The sequence below is a fragment of the Dipteris shenzhenensis genome, chromosome 28 (assembly GCF_047967505.1).
Source record: "Dipteris shenzhenensis isolate YYH24624 ecotype China chromosome 28, Dip_SZ_1.0, whole genome shotgun sequence".
Classification (NCBI taxonomy): domain Eukaryota; kingdom Viridiplantae; phylum Streptophyta; class Polypodiopsida; order Gleicheniales; family Dipteridaceae; genus Dipteris; species Dipteris shenzhenensis.
Window position 1 is genome coordinate 44,364,193 of NC_141623.1, and position 14,988 is coordinate 44,379,180.

At 42.6% G+C, this 14,988-nt stretch overlaps 1 protein-coding gene across 1 annotated transcript; it reads right to left on the minus strand.

Moving 5' to 3' along the window:
• Positions 1-1,482: 1,482 nt before the first annotated feature.
• On the minus strand, positions 1,483-3,287 carry LOC147883607 (uncharacterized). The gene is made up of 4 exons (XM_087399820.1): positions 2,758-3,287; positions 2,502-2,623; positions 2,264-2,346; positions 1,483-2,009 (listed from the first exon to the last, which is right to left on the minus strand). Exons 1-4 carry the CDS (start codon positions 3,258-3,260, stop codon positions 1,707-1,709), a joined length of 1,011 nt encoding a protein of 336 aa, XP_087255946.1. The 5' UTR covers positions 3,261-3,287; the 3' UTR covers positions 1,483-1,706.
• Between the last annotated feature and the right edge of the window lie 11,701 nt (positions 3,288-14,988).

Below are 14,988 nucleotides of genomic sequence, written 5' to 3' on the forward strand. Positions count from 1 at the left end.
CAAATGCAAGCTTTGTTGGGATAGGAGGTTTCTCGTCTCACGTAATGCATTTTTTTGAGATTGCTACAAAGCAGTTCACATCTTTCTAACTACACATATTTTGTCTTTGGTAGCTTGATTGCATCCAATTGTATGGAGTGGAACACTCATTGTTGATGAATGATCATAGCCTTACTCATTGATAGGTCCAAATTGATCATGGCCTTACTCATTGATAGGTCCATCTTGACATTTTCTCAATTGCAATTGACCAAGGATTTTCTTTAGAGTCCTCATTGACCTTTCCTGTTGTTGAATCTTGGCTTGAGAGTCTTTTTGTCAATTTGCCACTCCATTTTGGATTCCAACAAATGGTATAGATCTCTGATAGGAGACAGTGTCAATTGCTATTCGCTTAAGTCTTGTACCTCACTATTTTGTTCTCCCTGGCATGAAGTAAGTTTGCTCTTATGATCCTCCCCGATGCCAATTGCTCTTCTCATAAGTCTTGTATCTCACTAATTTTTTTATTGGCATGAAGTCATGTCCCGATGTCAATTGTTCTTCTCATAAGTCTTATATCTCACTATTTTGTTTTCTTGGCATGAAGTTTGTCCTTACAATCTTGCTCTAGTGTCCATTGCTCTTCTCTTAAGTCTTGTATCTCAATATTTACTTCTCCATAACATGAAGAAGGTTTGTTCTCATGATCCTGCCAGGTGTCAATTGCTCTTATCTTCAGTCTTGTATCTCATTGTTTTATTCTCTCAAGCATGAAGGAAGTTTGTTCTTATGATCCTATTGTAATTGTTGTCTACTCGTAAATTTAACAACCTATGGTACTTATTTTATAACTTTTGTGGAAGAAAAGCATGTCAATTGTATGTTGAGCAAGGTGGGAATTCAAGGATTACTTAACCTCACATAAGCCAAATCCAAGTAGCCTCATATATGCAACTGAGATAATGTCCTTGGCATGTCCTATAATATCTAACTTAGCCACACACGACCAACTGAAAGCATGTCTCTAAAACAACTAACACATAACAAACCTAGCCGCACAGATAACCAAACCTAACAAAACACATAAGTAACCAAGCCAATCTAATCCCCCGCCCCCTCCCATATTTCCTTTGTTTTATTCTCTCACACAAATCCTTCTAAATGTCACTCTCATAAAAACATAAAAGAAGAATCACACACCAAAGAAAGCAGCATCAAATCTATGGTAGTGACATTTGCAAAAGGCAAAAGCTATGGCAATGACAGCAAGCCAAAAAAGTAATACAAGAGGGGACGTTGTTCCAATGGCATACAAACAAATGGAAGACGCGAGACATACAAACAAATAGAAATGGCAACATGGGAGAGGCACTATGGTAAAAGAGAAGCAAGTACATATATACATACGTAGAGAGAGAGAGAGAGAGAGAGAGAGAGAGAGAGAGAGACTCAATAGCTTGGAGATAGTCTATGGAGGCTCCTAGAACCCCCACTCACATCATGGTAATGATAAATAGAGCCGCTCTTTTTCACTCTTAAATAAGATTAGAGAGAGATCGTATTTAATGGACGTCCCTTGTTAAGATTACATTAACATGACTTCAAGTGCAGGTAGGATTGGGCTGGTCGTGCTATACCTTTAACAGCACTGGTTTAAGGGATTCTTCCTCTTCTCACATTCTCTCCTCATGTATTAATACAAGCCCTGCAGAAAGCTTTCCTTTTCAGCTGACAAGAAGAACCTTTCCCCCATGGCCCCCTTTTTCTGATTCTTCAATAGCAGCTTGGAAATCCTCCAAGCAGAACTTCTTCCCTGTAAGCGGTGTGATTACCTTTTCCTCTAGCAGTTTCATCACTTCTGCACACACATGAGCTAGCTTTCCTTCTCTAGCAACGTAGTTTGGGAGGTACCACCAGCTTAGCTGCACTCCTCTCATCAGGTCTAACGAGCTTAGCTTGATATCCCAACCTGAGAGCACGCCATAGATAAAAACTCTGCCACCGTCTTTTACACTCGAAGCCGCAGTCTGCAACGATAGCAAGCATGTTATTAACTCTTGCTTTCAATGTGTGCATGCACGTTTACAGTTATGTCCAATGTCAATGCAGATTGGGGAAACAAGTCCATAGTGTACTTCTACGTAAGTTTGTGGTCATGAGGATTTCCAAAAGAAGCAGAATGCTGATCGAAATTATGGAAGCACATTATTTCAATCCCTCTCTCTCTCTCTCTCTCTCTCTCTCTCTAATCTCTCAAACACACACACACAGAGTCTAGCACCTTTGTGAGAGAACCACCAACAGCATCAATTGCTGCATATGCCAGCTTCCCATCTGTAATTTCTTTGACTCGTTGAACTACGTCTGCAAAACATGTCCATCTGTTTGTTGTATCTATTTAATGTGTCAATACATCTTGCACTAATTCAATTGAAGAATGCAACCCCTTTCGGGAAAAAGACTGGCTGAGACATTACGACATCAGGTCACATGTCATTCGTCTAGATCCTGAGACCGACCTTCCGTCTCTGAGTTAATCACTTCGTCTGCACCAAGCGCCATTAGTTCGTTCTTCCATTTGTCCCGTCGCACGACATTGATGGTTTTTATACCCCAATGCTTGGATAGCTGAATAAATTCCCTGGAAAATTGTGAGGGGGCGGCGCACACACACAATGAGTAGTGTGCCTTGCGTCATTTTGAAAGCGACATCGACTTTCACGTCATTTTGAAAGCGACATCGACTTTCACGGAAATGGCCGGCCGAGGATATACCTGCCCAGAACGGAAGCAGCAGCTGTTTGCAGAACATATTCTCCTTTAGGAATGGCAAGGTCATCGAGCATACCATATACCGTCCAGGGGTTGACCACGAATTGCGCAGCCGATTCATCAGTGACGCCATCGGGAACGGGCACAACATGCTCTTCACGCAGAGCGATGTAATCTTGCCAGGAGCCTTGACCATTGTGGAGGTACTCAAGCCAGAAGATGGGGACGACGCGCTGGCCGGGCGTGAATTTGGTGACACCAGCACCGATCTGGAGGACAAGGCCGAAGCCCTCGCCACCGATGACGGGGGGGAGGAGGTGAGGAGGGAGGTGGAGGAGGAGGCGGGCAGTGCGCATGGTGATGAGGTCGGAGGGGTTGATGGGGCGACAAGTGATGCGGATGAGAACGCGACCGGGCGGCGGAGGGGAGGGTGGTGGTGGACGTTGCACAAGCTGGAGAGCTTCATGGGGCTCCCCTTGCTTCAGCTGCGCGATTGCACGAGCCATCTAGACCAAGTATCACTCACCAAAAAGCCTTGCCCATGGATTAGGGTTTACTGAACGTGCCGTTTTGAAAGACAAGTGAAAAAATATGAATGACACGTGTCATTCAATAGGCCTGCCCAAAATAAATGGGGTGGCAAAGGGGGGGGCTAGGGACGAGTGGTGGAGTGAGGGAAGCTGAGAAAGAGAAAGAGAAAGAGAGAGAGAGAGAGAGAGAGAGAGTAGTGGTGGAGTGAGGAAAGCTAAGAGAGAGAATGGGGAGGCGAAGGGTGGGTGGGCTAGGGACGAGTGGTGGAGTGAGGGAAGCTGAGAGAGAGAGAGAGAGAGAGAGAGAGAGAGAGAGAAACCCAAAATCATTAGTTGTGCATAATTGCGCCATTTATTGGGCGACAGCTTTAACAAAGGCCAATGAGAAAATTTTGGAATTTATGAAATTTAAAAAGTCCCCTATTTTAGCTTTGCCAAAGTAGAACCATTGCTAAGGCTACCCTGTAAGGGCAGACCAAAAATGGTCATTTTCCCTAACTTCTAATTCATGGATTTGGAAATTTCTTGATTGGTTGATTGGAGAGAATATCTCACTCGCCTTCGAGAATCTCTCTGCTTGGAGCTTCTTTCCAACTTCGCCTTTTTGCTCGTTAAATCATAGATACTTAGTTGCTTGGGGGTTGGTCTTCGGAGCGCTGATCAATCCCCATCCCTGCCGGTTTCCTCTCTCCCTCCATTGCCACCTCCCTCTTCCCTCTCCATCTTTCCCAACTTTATTGAACGACCTCTCTCACTCGGTATTTGCTTCAGCACACCTCCACTCGAACTATCCTTGTTCGCCTTCTTGGTAACAACCTCGCCCATCAACCGCCTCCCTTGTCACGAGTTTGGAATGCTCACATTGCAGCAACGTATCAATTCCTTGCAGCTTCGGGTAGACTCTTTCGAAGCATTACTTCAATGGGCAATCCATTTTTGTAGACATGGGAACATGATGTAAAGGACCACCAAAATCCATGTTCTATTAGCGAGTCAAGGAGAGGGAGGCTTTCCTCCATCCTTGGTAGACTTATGAACTGCTTGAAGGTGGCTGATGGTACCCTACCGTGGCTTCCTCTTCGTCATCATGCTCCCAGGACAACTTGGAAGCTGATCCTGGAGGTGATTTCCGTTTCGTGGCTCTGTTTAATTGGACTTTGTGTGGATCTCATGCTTAAATATTAATTGTGGAGGATGTTTCTTCCCAGAAACATCTGTATATGTATATGTATGTTCTCTACTCGACTTACAATTTCATTTCCAATCAATGGATGTCTGGATATGGGGATTTGCCATTTCCCCTTGGCAGGCCCATTGAATGTCATTCAACTTGTTTTGTTTGGTCTTGGAATGTTTTGTTTTGTTTTGAGAGCAGGCTTTGCTGTGTGAGGCCCTTACACCCACAAGACAAGGAACAAGAGGTGAAATGAGCATGGCCCATGTCCTTCCCTTGAAGAGCATATTCTTGTGGTTTTTGTTGGCATTCCCTGGAAAGGTCTTAAGGGTGTTTGGAGACTAGCACACCATGGGCATCATCCAGGCATCATGAACGGGCAATCATGAGGCTCCCCTTGGTACAACTGCGCAATTGCACGAGCCATCTAGACCAAGTATCACTCACCAAAAAGCCTTGCAAACTGGTGAGGGTTTTGCTGTGTATCTACTAATGGTGAGGTCTTTTTGGTTCGTAGTGATCAAGCTGTGTGAGGACATGGATGATTGTCTTTTCCTCCCTATACCAGGCTAAGAAAGCGTCACATAGAGCTTTGAAATCATTGAAATAGGCTTCAATATATTGGGTGATCCATATGGATGCTTTCTTCTACAGCATTGGGAGGAATGTCACCACTTTAAGGGCATCATTATCTTCTTGCACTGCCATCACATAGACCTACCAGGCACTCTCAAACAATATAATGGATGCATCAGTGTTACCAAAAGAGTGGTCTGACAATGTGGGGAATTTAATCAGCATGTTTGCTTGAGGAGATGCGTTGGGGAATATGTAGGGGAAGCTGAACCTATGGAGGATACAGTAGTGAAACAAGGATAATCCCTAACGATGAGGGAAAATGGATAGGGAATCCTCTAAAGGAAGATCCTTTGAAGAAGAATGGCTACTTTCAGCATCCCCAATGTTTACAAGTTCAGCAGAACAATGCTGCTCATGATGGTTATAGTGTGCCTCTCGTGTAGTCATGAACCATGCAAGTTTTGGTGAAAATTGTTGTTTTGCCAAATTGTTAATGTGGTTTATTTACATAAACTTGAACATATTAAAATGCTTGTCTAGAACAGTCTTAGTTCAAAATGCAACTGAGTAGATAAGGACATTGGAGTTTTGAAAGAGACAAGAAGATGGAATACCAATAGACGGAATAACAGGGTGTTGAGAGGAAGAGAAAGAGGAGAGAGACATACACAAGAGTTGCTCCCAAGGACGTGATTCTATTCATAGATCATAGGCATATATATAGTCGAGGACTAGGCTGAGTTAGGATGAGCTATATATAGCTCTAGCACCCCCACTCAAACTAGGCCCTCTAGCTACGGATGAAAAAACCCTTGGGGAGTACAAGGAAAAAACCCGAGCCACTATATATACGAGTAGCATGACCCGTCTACAACGGGTTAGAGACCTACTCTGCCGGGTCTCAAGGTAGGATCTTGAAATGTATTTTTTTTGAAATAAAACTTCAATTTTTATTTGTAAATCTCAATACTTCAATGAAAAAGTCAACTTTGATCTTGGTTAAGTCTTAGCATTGCATCTCTCCCTCTCTCTCTCTCTCTCTCTCTCTCTCTCTCTCTCTCTCACCTTGGGCACATGAGCTCCGTAATATGCCTTTCCGATAGGTTGCTGCTGATGTGGCATTAAACTTTCTACCGGATGAAAAACGGAATGGAATCTGAGCATGACACTTGCAATCCGAGCACACAGGCAGGGAAGGGGAGGTAATGAAAGGATAACTAATGGGAAGGAGCCACTTTAGCACTTACCCCCATTACGATGAAGCTTACCTATCCAATTACATGTGACCATAACTCCTACAACTTTCGGCAAACTTCTGATAGCCTTGTGCCCATAATTCTGATAGCATCAGATAGGCAACTTTCTTGACGGATTGGTATCTCCAGTAGACGTGTGCCCAAGCTCTCTCTCTCTCTCTCTCCCCCCCCCTCCCCCTCCCCCCTACCAAAACAAAAAATAAAGCCCATACGTTGTGGCCAGTGTGTGTATTTGTGTGTAAATGTTGATGTGCACGTGTGTATATGCTCCTATGCATATGTATGTGCGTGTGGTATGTGCACGTGTGCTTGTGTGTGTACATGTGTGCATTCCATGCCTATGTGTATTGTGTACACATGTGCATTTTTATGTGTGTTCTTATGTGTGCAAGGTGTCTACATGTGTGTGCCTATGTGTGTGGTGTGTGCACTCATGTGTGTGTGTTGACAAAACATGCATGCCTCAGGATCTATGGAGCACTCTAAGGTGGATGGAACCTATGTGGAAACATGATGAAGAGAGTGCTCATGACATGTATCTCACGTCAATTAAGTTCCAAGATAGATTAGCTTGGACTCATAAAAAGAATCTTGAGATAGTGCAAAGTGCTTGATTGATATTACTTCAAATGAACCTCCCTTTTATAGGTGAGGGTACTTACATCCATTTGCTTGCTCACATGTGGGATATCTCCTTCATGCCATGTGGCAGCTTATCCTTTGCTCATACCTTTGCTCTACAAGTGCTCATGGCACCATATCTCTCAACACCTCCCCTTGGTGCCATAATCCTTAGGCTACTGCAAGGTGGTCAGATGTGAGTTACATTCCATCACCTCCCCTTAGTGCATGCATTGCTACTTAAGGTGGTCAAGTGTGGCTTTTACATGTCAATACCTTCCCTGGGTGCTTTCATAGCTACTCTCAGGTGGTCAGGTTTGATTACAAAAAATATAGGCAAGGTTGGCAAGGTTTTTACTTTTCAATGCTTCATGTCGATGGCATTTGCTTCTTCGCTTGATGTAGCTGGATGCATGATGCTTTGTTCTTCCATGTGCCTTGATGCTTTATGTGTGGATGCCATGCTTTCTGCTATGGTCATCTCATGCACTTGTGCTTTTGGCATGCTTATGACAATGATGTGTGCATTCATGCTTTGATTTGTCATTTGTTGCAAAGGTCTTACCAATTGATTTCTTTCAATATTGGCAGTGTCTAATTGCATACAATAATTCTGATCTGACAGGCGCGTAGAGCTCGGAAAGACAATCACTTTTCCTTTTTGGAGCATGTTCAAATTCTTCTTAGATTGCAAGTTATGGCTTGTTGAAGCTTTTGTGAAGAAGAGGGGCCTTTGATGATGTGGCACAGGGATTCACATGCTGAATTCCATACTGTGCTTACAAAGGGACTGTGCTTGGGTGGCACTGCTTACTGTGCATGCTTATGTGGCATATTGGGTTGACCTGATCGAGGTTAGCTTGACCAACCTTATCCATTAGTTGACCCAAGGTCAAATACACCTAACCATGGTTAGTTTCTATCTTCCATGTGTCTTTTCAGAGACTTTGGAGAAGAGATGGCTCCGTCTAATGGCGTCGCGTGAGGAGAGGTGTTGGCGCTGAGGAATCCGAGAGATGGCTCCGTCCGTCAATCTAATGGCGTCGCGTGAGGAGAGGTGTTGGCGCTGAGGAATCCGAGAGCGGCCGTGTTGCAGGCTTCGTAGAAGAACCGCAAACTTCTCTCTTCTTCTCCTCGATCGATAATTTTCTAAACAATGATGATTTCTCCTACTTGTTCAAAGCTCTAGCTCACCGTAATGTTCAGCTAGACGTTTGGAGCGCTGTTTGCTTCTGTGTCGTGGCTGCTCGTCGTGTAGGTGGCTTGCAGCATCTGTAGAGGCTTGTCGAGGGCTGTCCATTGTAGAGCTATGAGGCTTTGTGGCTGTGGGCACTGCGTAGGTATAAGCTTGTTGTGGGTTATGGAACCTGTCATTGGACAGCGTCGTGAGGCTGAGTGCTAGTAGGAGAGGCCTTCGTTGACAGAGGTGTGGCTCGACCGACTGTGTGTTCGTGCAGGTCGAGCTAGGTTGTAGACGGAGCTTGGAGCTCGTAGGTTTGGTAAGGCACCCATCATTTGAGCTGCTGGAAGCCCGTTTGACATTGCGTATGGAGAGTCGTTTGAAGGAGCGTTAGAGCATGTGCCCGTCGGTGTTAAGGAAGCCAGGGCTATCTGCAGTTCATTGCACAGAGGGCGTCGTCTTTGTTAGAGCAATTCGGGGCTACAGAGGAGCCGTGAAGATGGAAGTCGACCGTGGAACATGTTGGCTGGTTGGAGCTAGCCCGTGGCTGGAGCGTAGTTAGAGAGGACGATCAGCCTGTGTGCATGGAGCGGGCGCTGGAGTTGGCGAGGGAGCTGTTGAGCTTGTGCGCTGTAATGTTCCATCATCACTGGTTCCTTGTCTGGAGGAAGGCCCTTTGCTCTGTAGACTACCCGCTGTTGGGGCGCCGTATGCTGAAGAGCTCCAATTGGAGTGGTTGCTGCTGCCGGAAAGGCTGTAGAGGAAAGCCGCAAGCAGCATCTAGAACAGCAGCTAAAAGGTCTACTTCATGTTCCCAAAGGCTGCAGCTCCTCATCCAAGGGTCGAATTGTCAAGCCAGGATGCAAATAACAGAAGAAGTCAAGCAAGGGTGCAAGTTGTCTGCGCTTTATCTCCTTGCGTTCTTGCTGTGAGCCCCTTTTGCTCTTTCCACTCGGAGTTAGATCTATCCCTAACTCTATCTCACAGATCTCAAAGTCTCTCTCTCTCTCTTTCATAAGCAGAAATCTTTTACATGATGAAGAAGACTCTATGAACGGAATACTCTAGTTTCTCTCATCAAAATATTTCTCAAAGAATGCTCTTAAATCTAAATGAACACTCAACTCATGAATCTCTCATGAAAATTTCTCTTTCAAGGATAGAAATCTGCTCTCTATCTAAAACTAAAAACTAACCTAGGAGAAAAAAAAAAAAAACATGAGCTCCTAAGACATGCCTACAACTAATCTAGGAGACTAGACCTAAGCTCTGATACCATGACAAAACATGCGTGCCTCAGGATCTATGGAGCACTCTAAGGTGGATGGAACCTATGTGGAAACATGATGAAGAGAGTGCTCATGACATGTATCTCAAGTCAATTAGGTTCCAAGATAGATTAGCTTGGACTCATAAAAAGAATCTTGAGATAGTGCAAAGTGCTTGATTGATATTACTTCAAATGAACCTCCCTTTTATAGGTGAGGGTACTTACATCCATTTGCTTGCTCACATGTGGGATATCTCCTTCATGCCATGTGGTAGCTTATCCTTTGCTCATACCTTTGCTCTACAAGTGCTCATGGCACCATATCTCTCAACATGTGTGTGTGTGTGTGTGCAATGTGCATGTGCATATGTATGGGTGTGTGTTTATGTGCACGTGTGATTATAAGCACACACTTATGTTGTGTGTATGTGTGTCGTTGCACGCCCTACCTCTGTGTGTTGTGTAGTCATGTGCATGTGTATGTGCAAGCTTGTGCATACACACCACACACATAAATGTGTGTGTGTGTGTGTGTGTGTGTGTGTTTGCACGTGTCATGTGTCTATATGTACACATTTGAGTATGTATGTCTAGTGTGTATGTGCACTCATATGTGTGTGTGCATGTCCATGTATGTGTGCATGTGTATGTATGTGTGCATATGTTTTTCCCCTCATATTGTCCCTAATAGGTAAGGCTAGCTATGAAAACATTTCCAAAATAGAGTGCAAATTTTTAGCATTTTTATGGGTGGGTTTTAACTTGTATATATGTGAGCTCACAAATTGTTTTTATTTAGAGACTCAGAAACAACCAATTGTTTGCCAGTGTAGAGTAAGAGCGAGAGCTACCTTATCTGTGCCTATGATATTGATTTCTCAACTTGGAGGTGGAGTTGGAGAGTGAGATCCAATCATAAGGCATTATTTGGTTGGAGAGTGAAGAGGGAGGCTAGACCCTACCCAACATGTCGATTCCTTTCCTTGCAGCATGGAGGAAGCTTGGAGGGAAGCTATTTAAGAGAGGTGGGGCTATTATTTGATGAGAAAAGAAGATAAATGGAAGTAGCGTCATTTGGAAAGGTGGGTTCACCTACGTGAGCCGATCAAAAGGCAAGTCATGGAGACACATACAAAGAGAAGGGAAGCACTTGAAACCTCCACGGTCCAAATTTTTTTGTGGAGGGGGTGGAAATAGCAAGGAAAGAAGAAGTTGCAGAGTGACATGTACATCACGAGCCTCCCCCATGCATTGGTCATCCCTCATGCCTTGCAAGGCCATATCGAACCCTTTCCTCCTATTGTCATGCTAGCTCGCTTCCTCCAATTACTTCTCCACCTTTGTCATGAGTGAAGCACTCGTTTTATCACGTGGGAAGTCCAAAATATCTTGTGAGAACTAATAGTTTCATGATATCATCTCACGGTCACATTGAAGATGATAACTTTAGATAGCTAGGCTTTGCATCTTTGAATGCCATTTTGTGCTTCACTTTTTTTAATGAACATCTTTTATGAGATCGCTTTTAAGTTTACAGCCCAAATCAAGAGGAGAAGGTGAGGAGAGAGAGAGAGAGAGAGAGAGAGAGAGAGAGAGAAGGTTCTGTTATGTTCAAGGGTAAGGGGTGAAATTTCAACCTTTCCATGATTATATCCAAATTCATTAAGCCTATCATAGTTAGAGATAATGCTGCTTGGCAGAACTTGTATGCTAATCTTCTACAACATTAACATATTCCTTAAATGTTTAACTATCATCATCATCTTGAATACTTCATTCCAATGAATTTTCTTATAGATCGTACATTTTCATTCCCTTACTGTGCTTAATTTTGGCTAGTCTAATAATGTAAGGCTTATCCCTTGGGGGGAAAGGATTGTTATGCATGCAAATTCCTATATCCTCTACCTAGCCTCTTTTTGTATTATTGCTACTCTATCACAATTCCCTCAGGTGGAAAACCAAAGGCACCTACTACTTATCTTGGCAAAGAAAACATGCCTTAATTAATTTACCCATGTATCAAGCTTATTTTATTTTGGACGTCCTTAGGGCACATTGGGTTGAGGTTGGATTCTACTTAATTCTATTAATCATTAATTTGTCCCACAATTGCTAAATGCACATTCTACTAATCCAAACCTTGATTTTTAAAAGAACCCAATAATTTTTTGGGGTTCATATTAGTATCAAGTATTTTTATTTTGCTCATACATTATAACAGTAGGAGGATCACACCCAACAAACATATATTCCCCTTAGATATTATTACTATGAAGCACTCTATCTAATGCACATGCATTGGGTGTGTGCATTTGTTAAAAGTTCACATAATTCCAAGATCACATCCCTAAGAGTATAGCTCTCCCCTTGAAAGGCCTTTGAGTTAAGTAGATTTTCTAAAGCCTTTTTGGTTTCTTACAAATAGGTTCTGCATTGGACCTCTCATCTTTCTTACATGGTTTCAATTTTTTAATGTAGGCAGTATATGCCTAATATGTTGATAAATTCAATGCCAATGTGGTGCTACATGGCAACATAATCAATATTGGTCTATGTGATATTGTAGGTGATGTATAGATAGTCAATCTTCAAATTTAGATAGCTGGGCTATTTGCTTTAGACCTAATGACATCTTTTATTAGGTTGCTTCAAATTTACCACCTAGTCTAAGAGAAGGTGAAGAGGTCACAGAGAGGGTTTGTTATGCCCAAGGGGTGAAATTTTTCCCACATCATGAGTACATCCAAATTTATCAAGTTTGTCCCAATAAGGTTGTTGGCGGCTTGTATGCTCATATCCTACACATGCACAGCTATAAGTGCTTTCATCATCTCACGTGTTGCATATTCATAGATTTTCTTATAGGCCTTGTATTTTGACTTCATTACCATGCTTATTTTAGCTTAGCCTAACATTGTGGTCTTATCACATGGGGAAGGGTATTTAACTCAAATCCTTTCAATCTCCATTAATATTGTGGCTACTTTGATGTAATGCCTTTGAGTAACAAACTAAAGCCACCTCGAGTGGGCATTGAGCCAAGAAACTACAAACGGATTTACTCCTTGGCAAAGAAATCATGGCTTAATAAACTTACCCATGTATCAAGCTTTCTTAAATTTAGATTTCTTAGGAACATTGTGTTCCACTAAATTCAACCAGTCATTGGTTCCAATCAATAGTTGCTATATGCAACTACTAAATTTTAGACTTCTTAGGGCACGTTGTGTTTGGGTTACACTAAAGTCAACCAATCATTAGTAGTTGTTATGTGCACATTTTAACAATCCAAACCCTCTTTTTTTTTAAAAACCCATGGTTCATCTAAGTACATCTATTGTACTTTGGTCATATATTCCAACAATATAAGAGGATTATCACCTAATAAACCTATCTATATTCCCCTTGGCTAGTACTTTTATATGATGCACATGCATTGGGTGTGTTTGTTTGGCATGCTGCATGTGCATGTGCCTATACATGCTTGTTGGAAGTTCACATATTTGGGAGTATAAGTGTCCATTTTGAGGGCCTTTGAGTTCACCTAAAGTGTTTTTGGTTTCTTAAAAACACTATCCATTAGACCTCTCAACTTTCCTATAGGTCCCAATAGCCGGGTTTATCAAAAACTACACGTGGTGTAGAGATTCAATCTTCAATATTAGATAGTGTTGTTTGTTAGGCCAAGAGGACTTTAATAGGTATTGACCCTTAGGTATAGAAACACATTCTCTTTGCATTTTCACTAATCAATAAGGCTAGCTATGAAAATATATGCTACAAATATTTAGCATTTTTAGAGGTGATATGCAAATCCTTTGCACCTAAGATCCAACATTCCTTTTACTCTGAAACTATGTGCCAAAGGAAAACTATGGGCCTGTAATAGTGCAACGCAAGATAAGGGTGGGGGAATCGTCCAACATATTAGAGGGAGGTCAAATAATGCAAATTCCTCACCATACAAAGCGGAGGACATTGCAAGATAGTTCTCCAGGAAATGGGTTGCTATTTTTATGCTGAGTAGGGGAGTTAGAGGGAAGGGAGAAGGATGTCCATTAGCAACCAATCAACAAGAATTTCCGTGGCAAACAACTTTAGAGAAGATTAAAAAAAAAGGATGCTCCTTAGCAACAAATCAGCAAGAACCTCCCCATGAAGCTGCATTAACAAAGGTGGAGATCAAAACACCGAAAATCTATTCAATAAGTTTTCATGCAAGGGTGAAGATGGAAGGAACAAAGGTGGAGAGTGAAATAGCCATGGTTGTTCAAACTAATTAAAAAACCTTAATTGGGGTGAAGGCTCATTGGGGTAGACGTGAAGACCTCTTTTCATACCCGAAGTGAGGCAATGGACAAAACACTCGTGGTGAAAATACAGGTGAAAGTAAAGATCAACCTCGTGAAGCAACGCTCCATGTTGTAAAGCTACCTCACATGCAGCCATTACTGCACCCCTGTACTCAGCCTCTGTGTCCTCGACAAGCCAGCTATAGGTTGTTTCTTGCTGCTCCAAGTGACTGCAGCACTCTCAAAAGAGAACATATATCCACTTGTAGATCGTCTATCAAAAATACTACTAGCCCATCAGCATCAGTGTACCCATGCCATTGTATCTGAACCCTAGTCTCATAAAATAGTCCATACTGCAATGTGGACTTCACATACCTCAGTATGTATCTAGCCGCATCCAAATGCGGTTTCCTTGGAGCCTGCATAAACTGACTTACCAACCCAACCGCATAGCTCAATTATGGCCTGGTAATAGTCATATAAATCAAACTTCCTACTATGCGTCTGTACATAGTAGGGTCTTTTAGAAGCTCACCTGCATCTGTGCTCAACTTCACATTCTGCTCCAAAGGAACTAAAATAGGCTTACAGCCTGTCATCCCATATTTGGATAGCATGTCCAATCCATACTGCCTCTGCAAAAGCCATATCCCACTTGTGGATCTAATCACCTCAATGCCCAAGAAGTAACGAAGCTCTCCCAAATCCTTCATCTCAAACTTCTGCTTCAATAGCATTTTCACATGAAGGATATCTTCATCACCATCACCTGTGATGATCAAATCATCAACATAAATGACAAGCATCATAATACCTTTCTCTGTTTTTCTCACATAAAGTGAGAAATCTGCCTTGGAAATCTGAAAGCTAATAGTGACAAGATATTGTCCTATCTTGTCAGACCATGCTCTGGGTGCTTGGTTCAAGCCATACAAGGCTTTCTTCAACCTACAAATAAACTCAGGATCACCATGCAAGAAAGCATTCTTTACATCCATTTGATGTAAAGACCATCCCTTTGATGCAGCCATAGCAATGACTGCTCTTACAGTTGCCATCCTTGCAACCGGACTGAATGTTTCTTCATAATCAATGCCATATGTCTGTGCATACCCTTTGATAACTAATCTTGCCTTGTATCTATTCACAGAACCATCTGCATTGTGCTTCACCTTATAAACCCACTTGCAGCCAATTGCATTCTTGTCTTTAGGCAAAGGCACCAATTCCCATGTAGCATTTGCTTCCAAGGCATCCATTTCTTCATCCATGGCTTTCTCCCATTTTCCTTTTCCCATGGCTTGCTCAAAAGAAGTGGGTTTTGGC

Bases quoted from the DNA above. Each gene is read 5' to 3' on its own strand.
- LOC147883607 (XM_087399820.1), bottom strand. From the start codon at position 3,260: ATGGCTCGTGCAATCGCGCAGCTGAAGCAAGGGGAGCCCCATGAAGCT. The intron at 2,347-2,501 runs GTCGGTCTCAGG...CATGTTTTGCAG, and splicing joins GATTAACTCAGAGACGGAAG to ACGTAGTTCAACGAGTCAAA. The intron at 2,010-2,263 runs GTGCTAGACTCT...CTATCGTTGCAG, and splicing joins TTGGTGGTTCTCTCACAAAG to ACTGCGGCTTCGAGTGTAAA.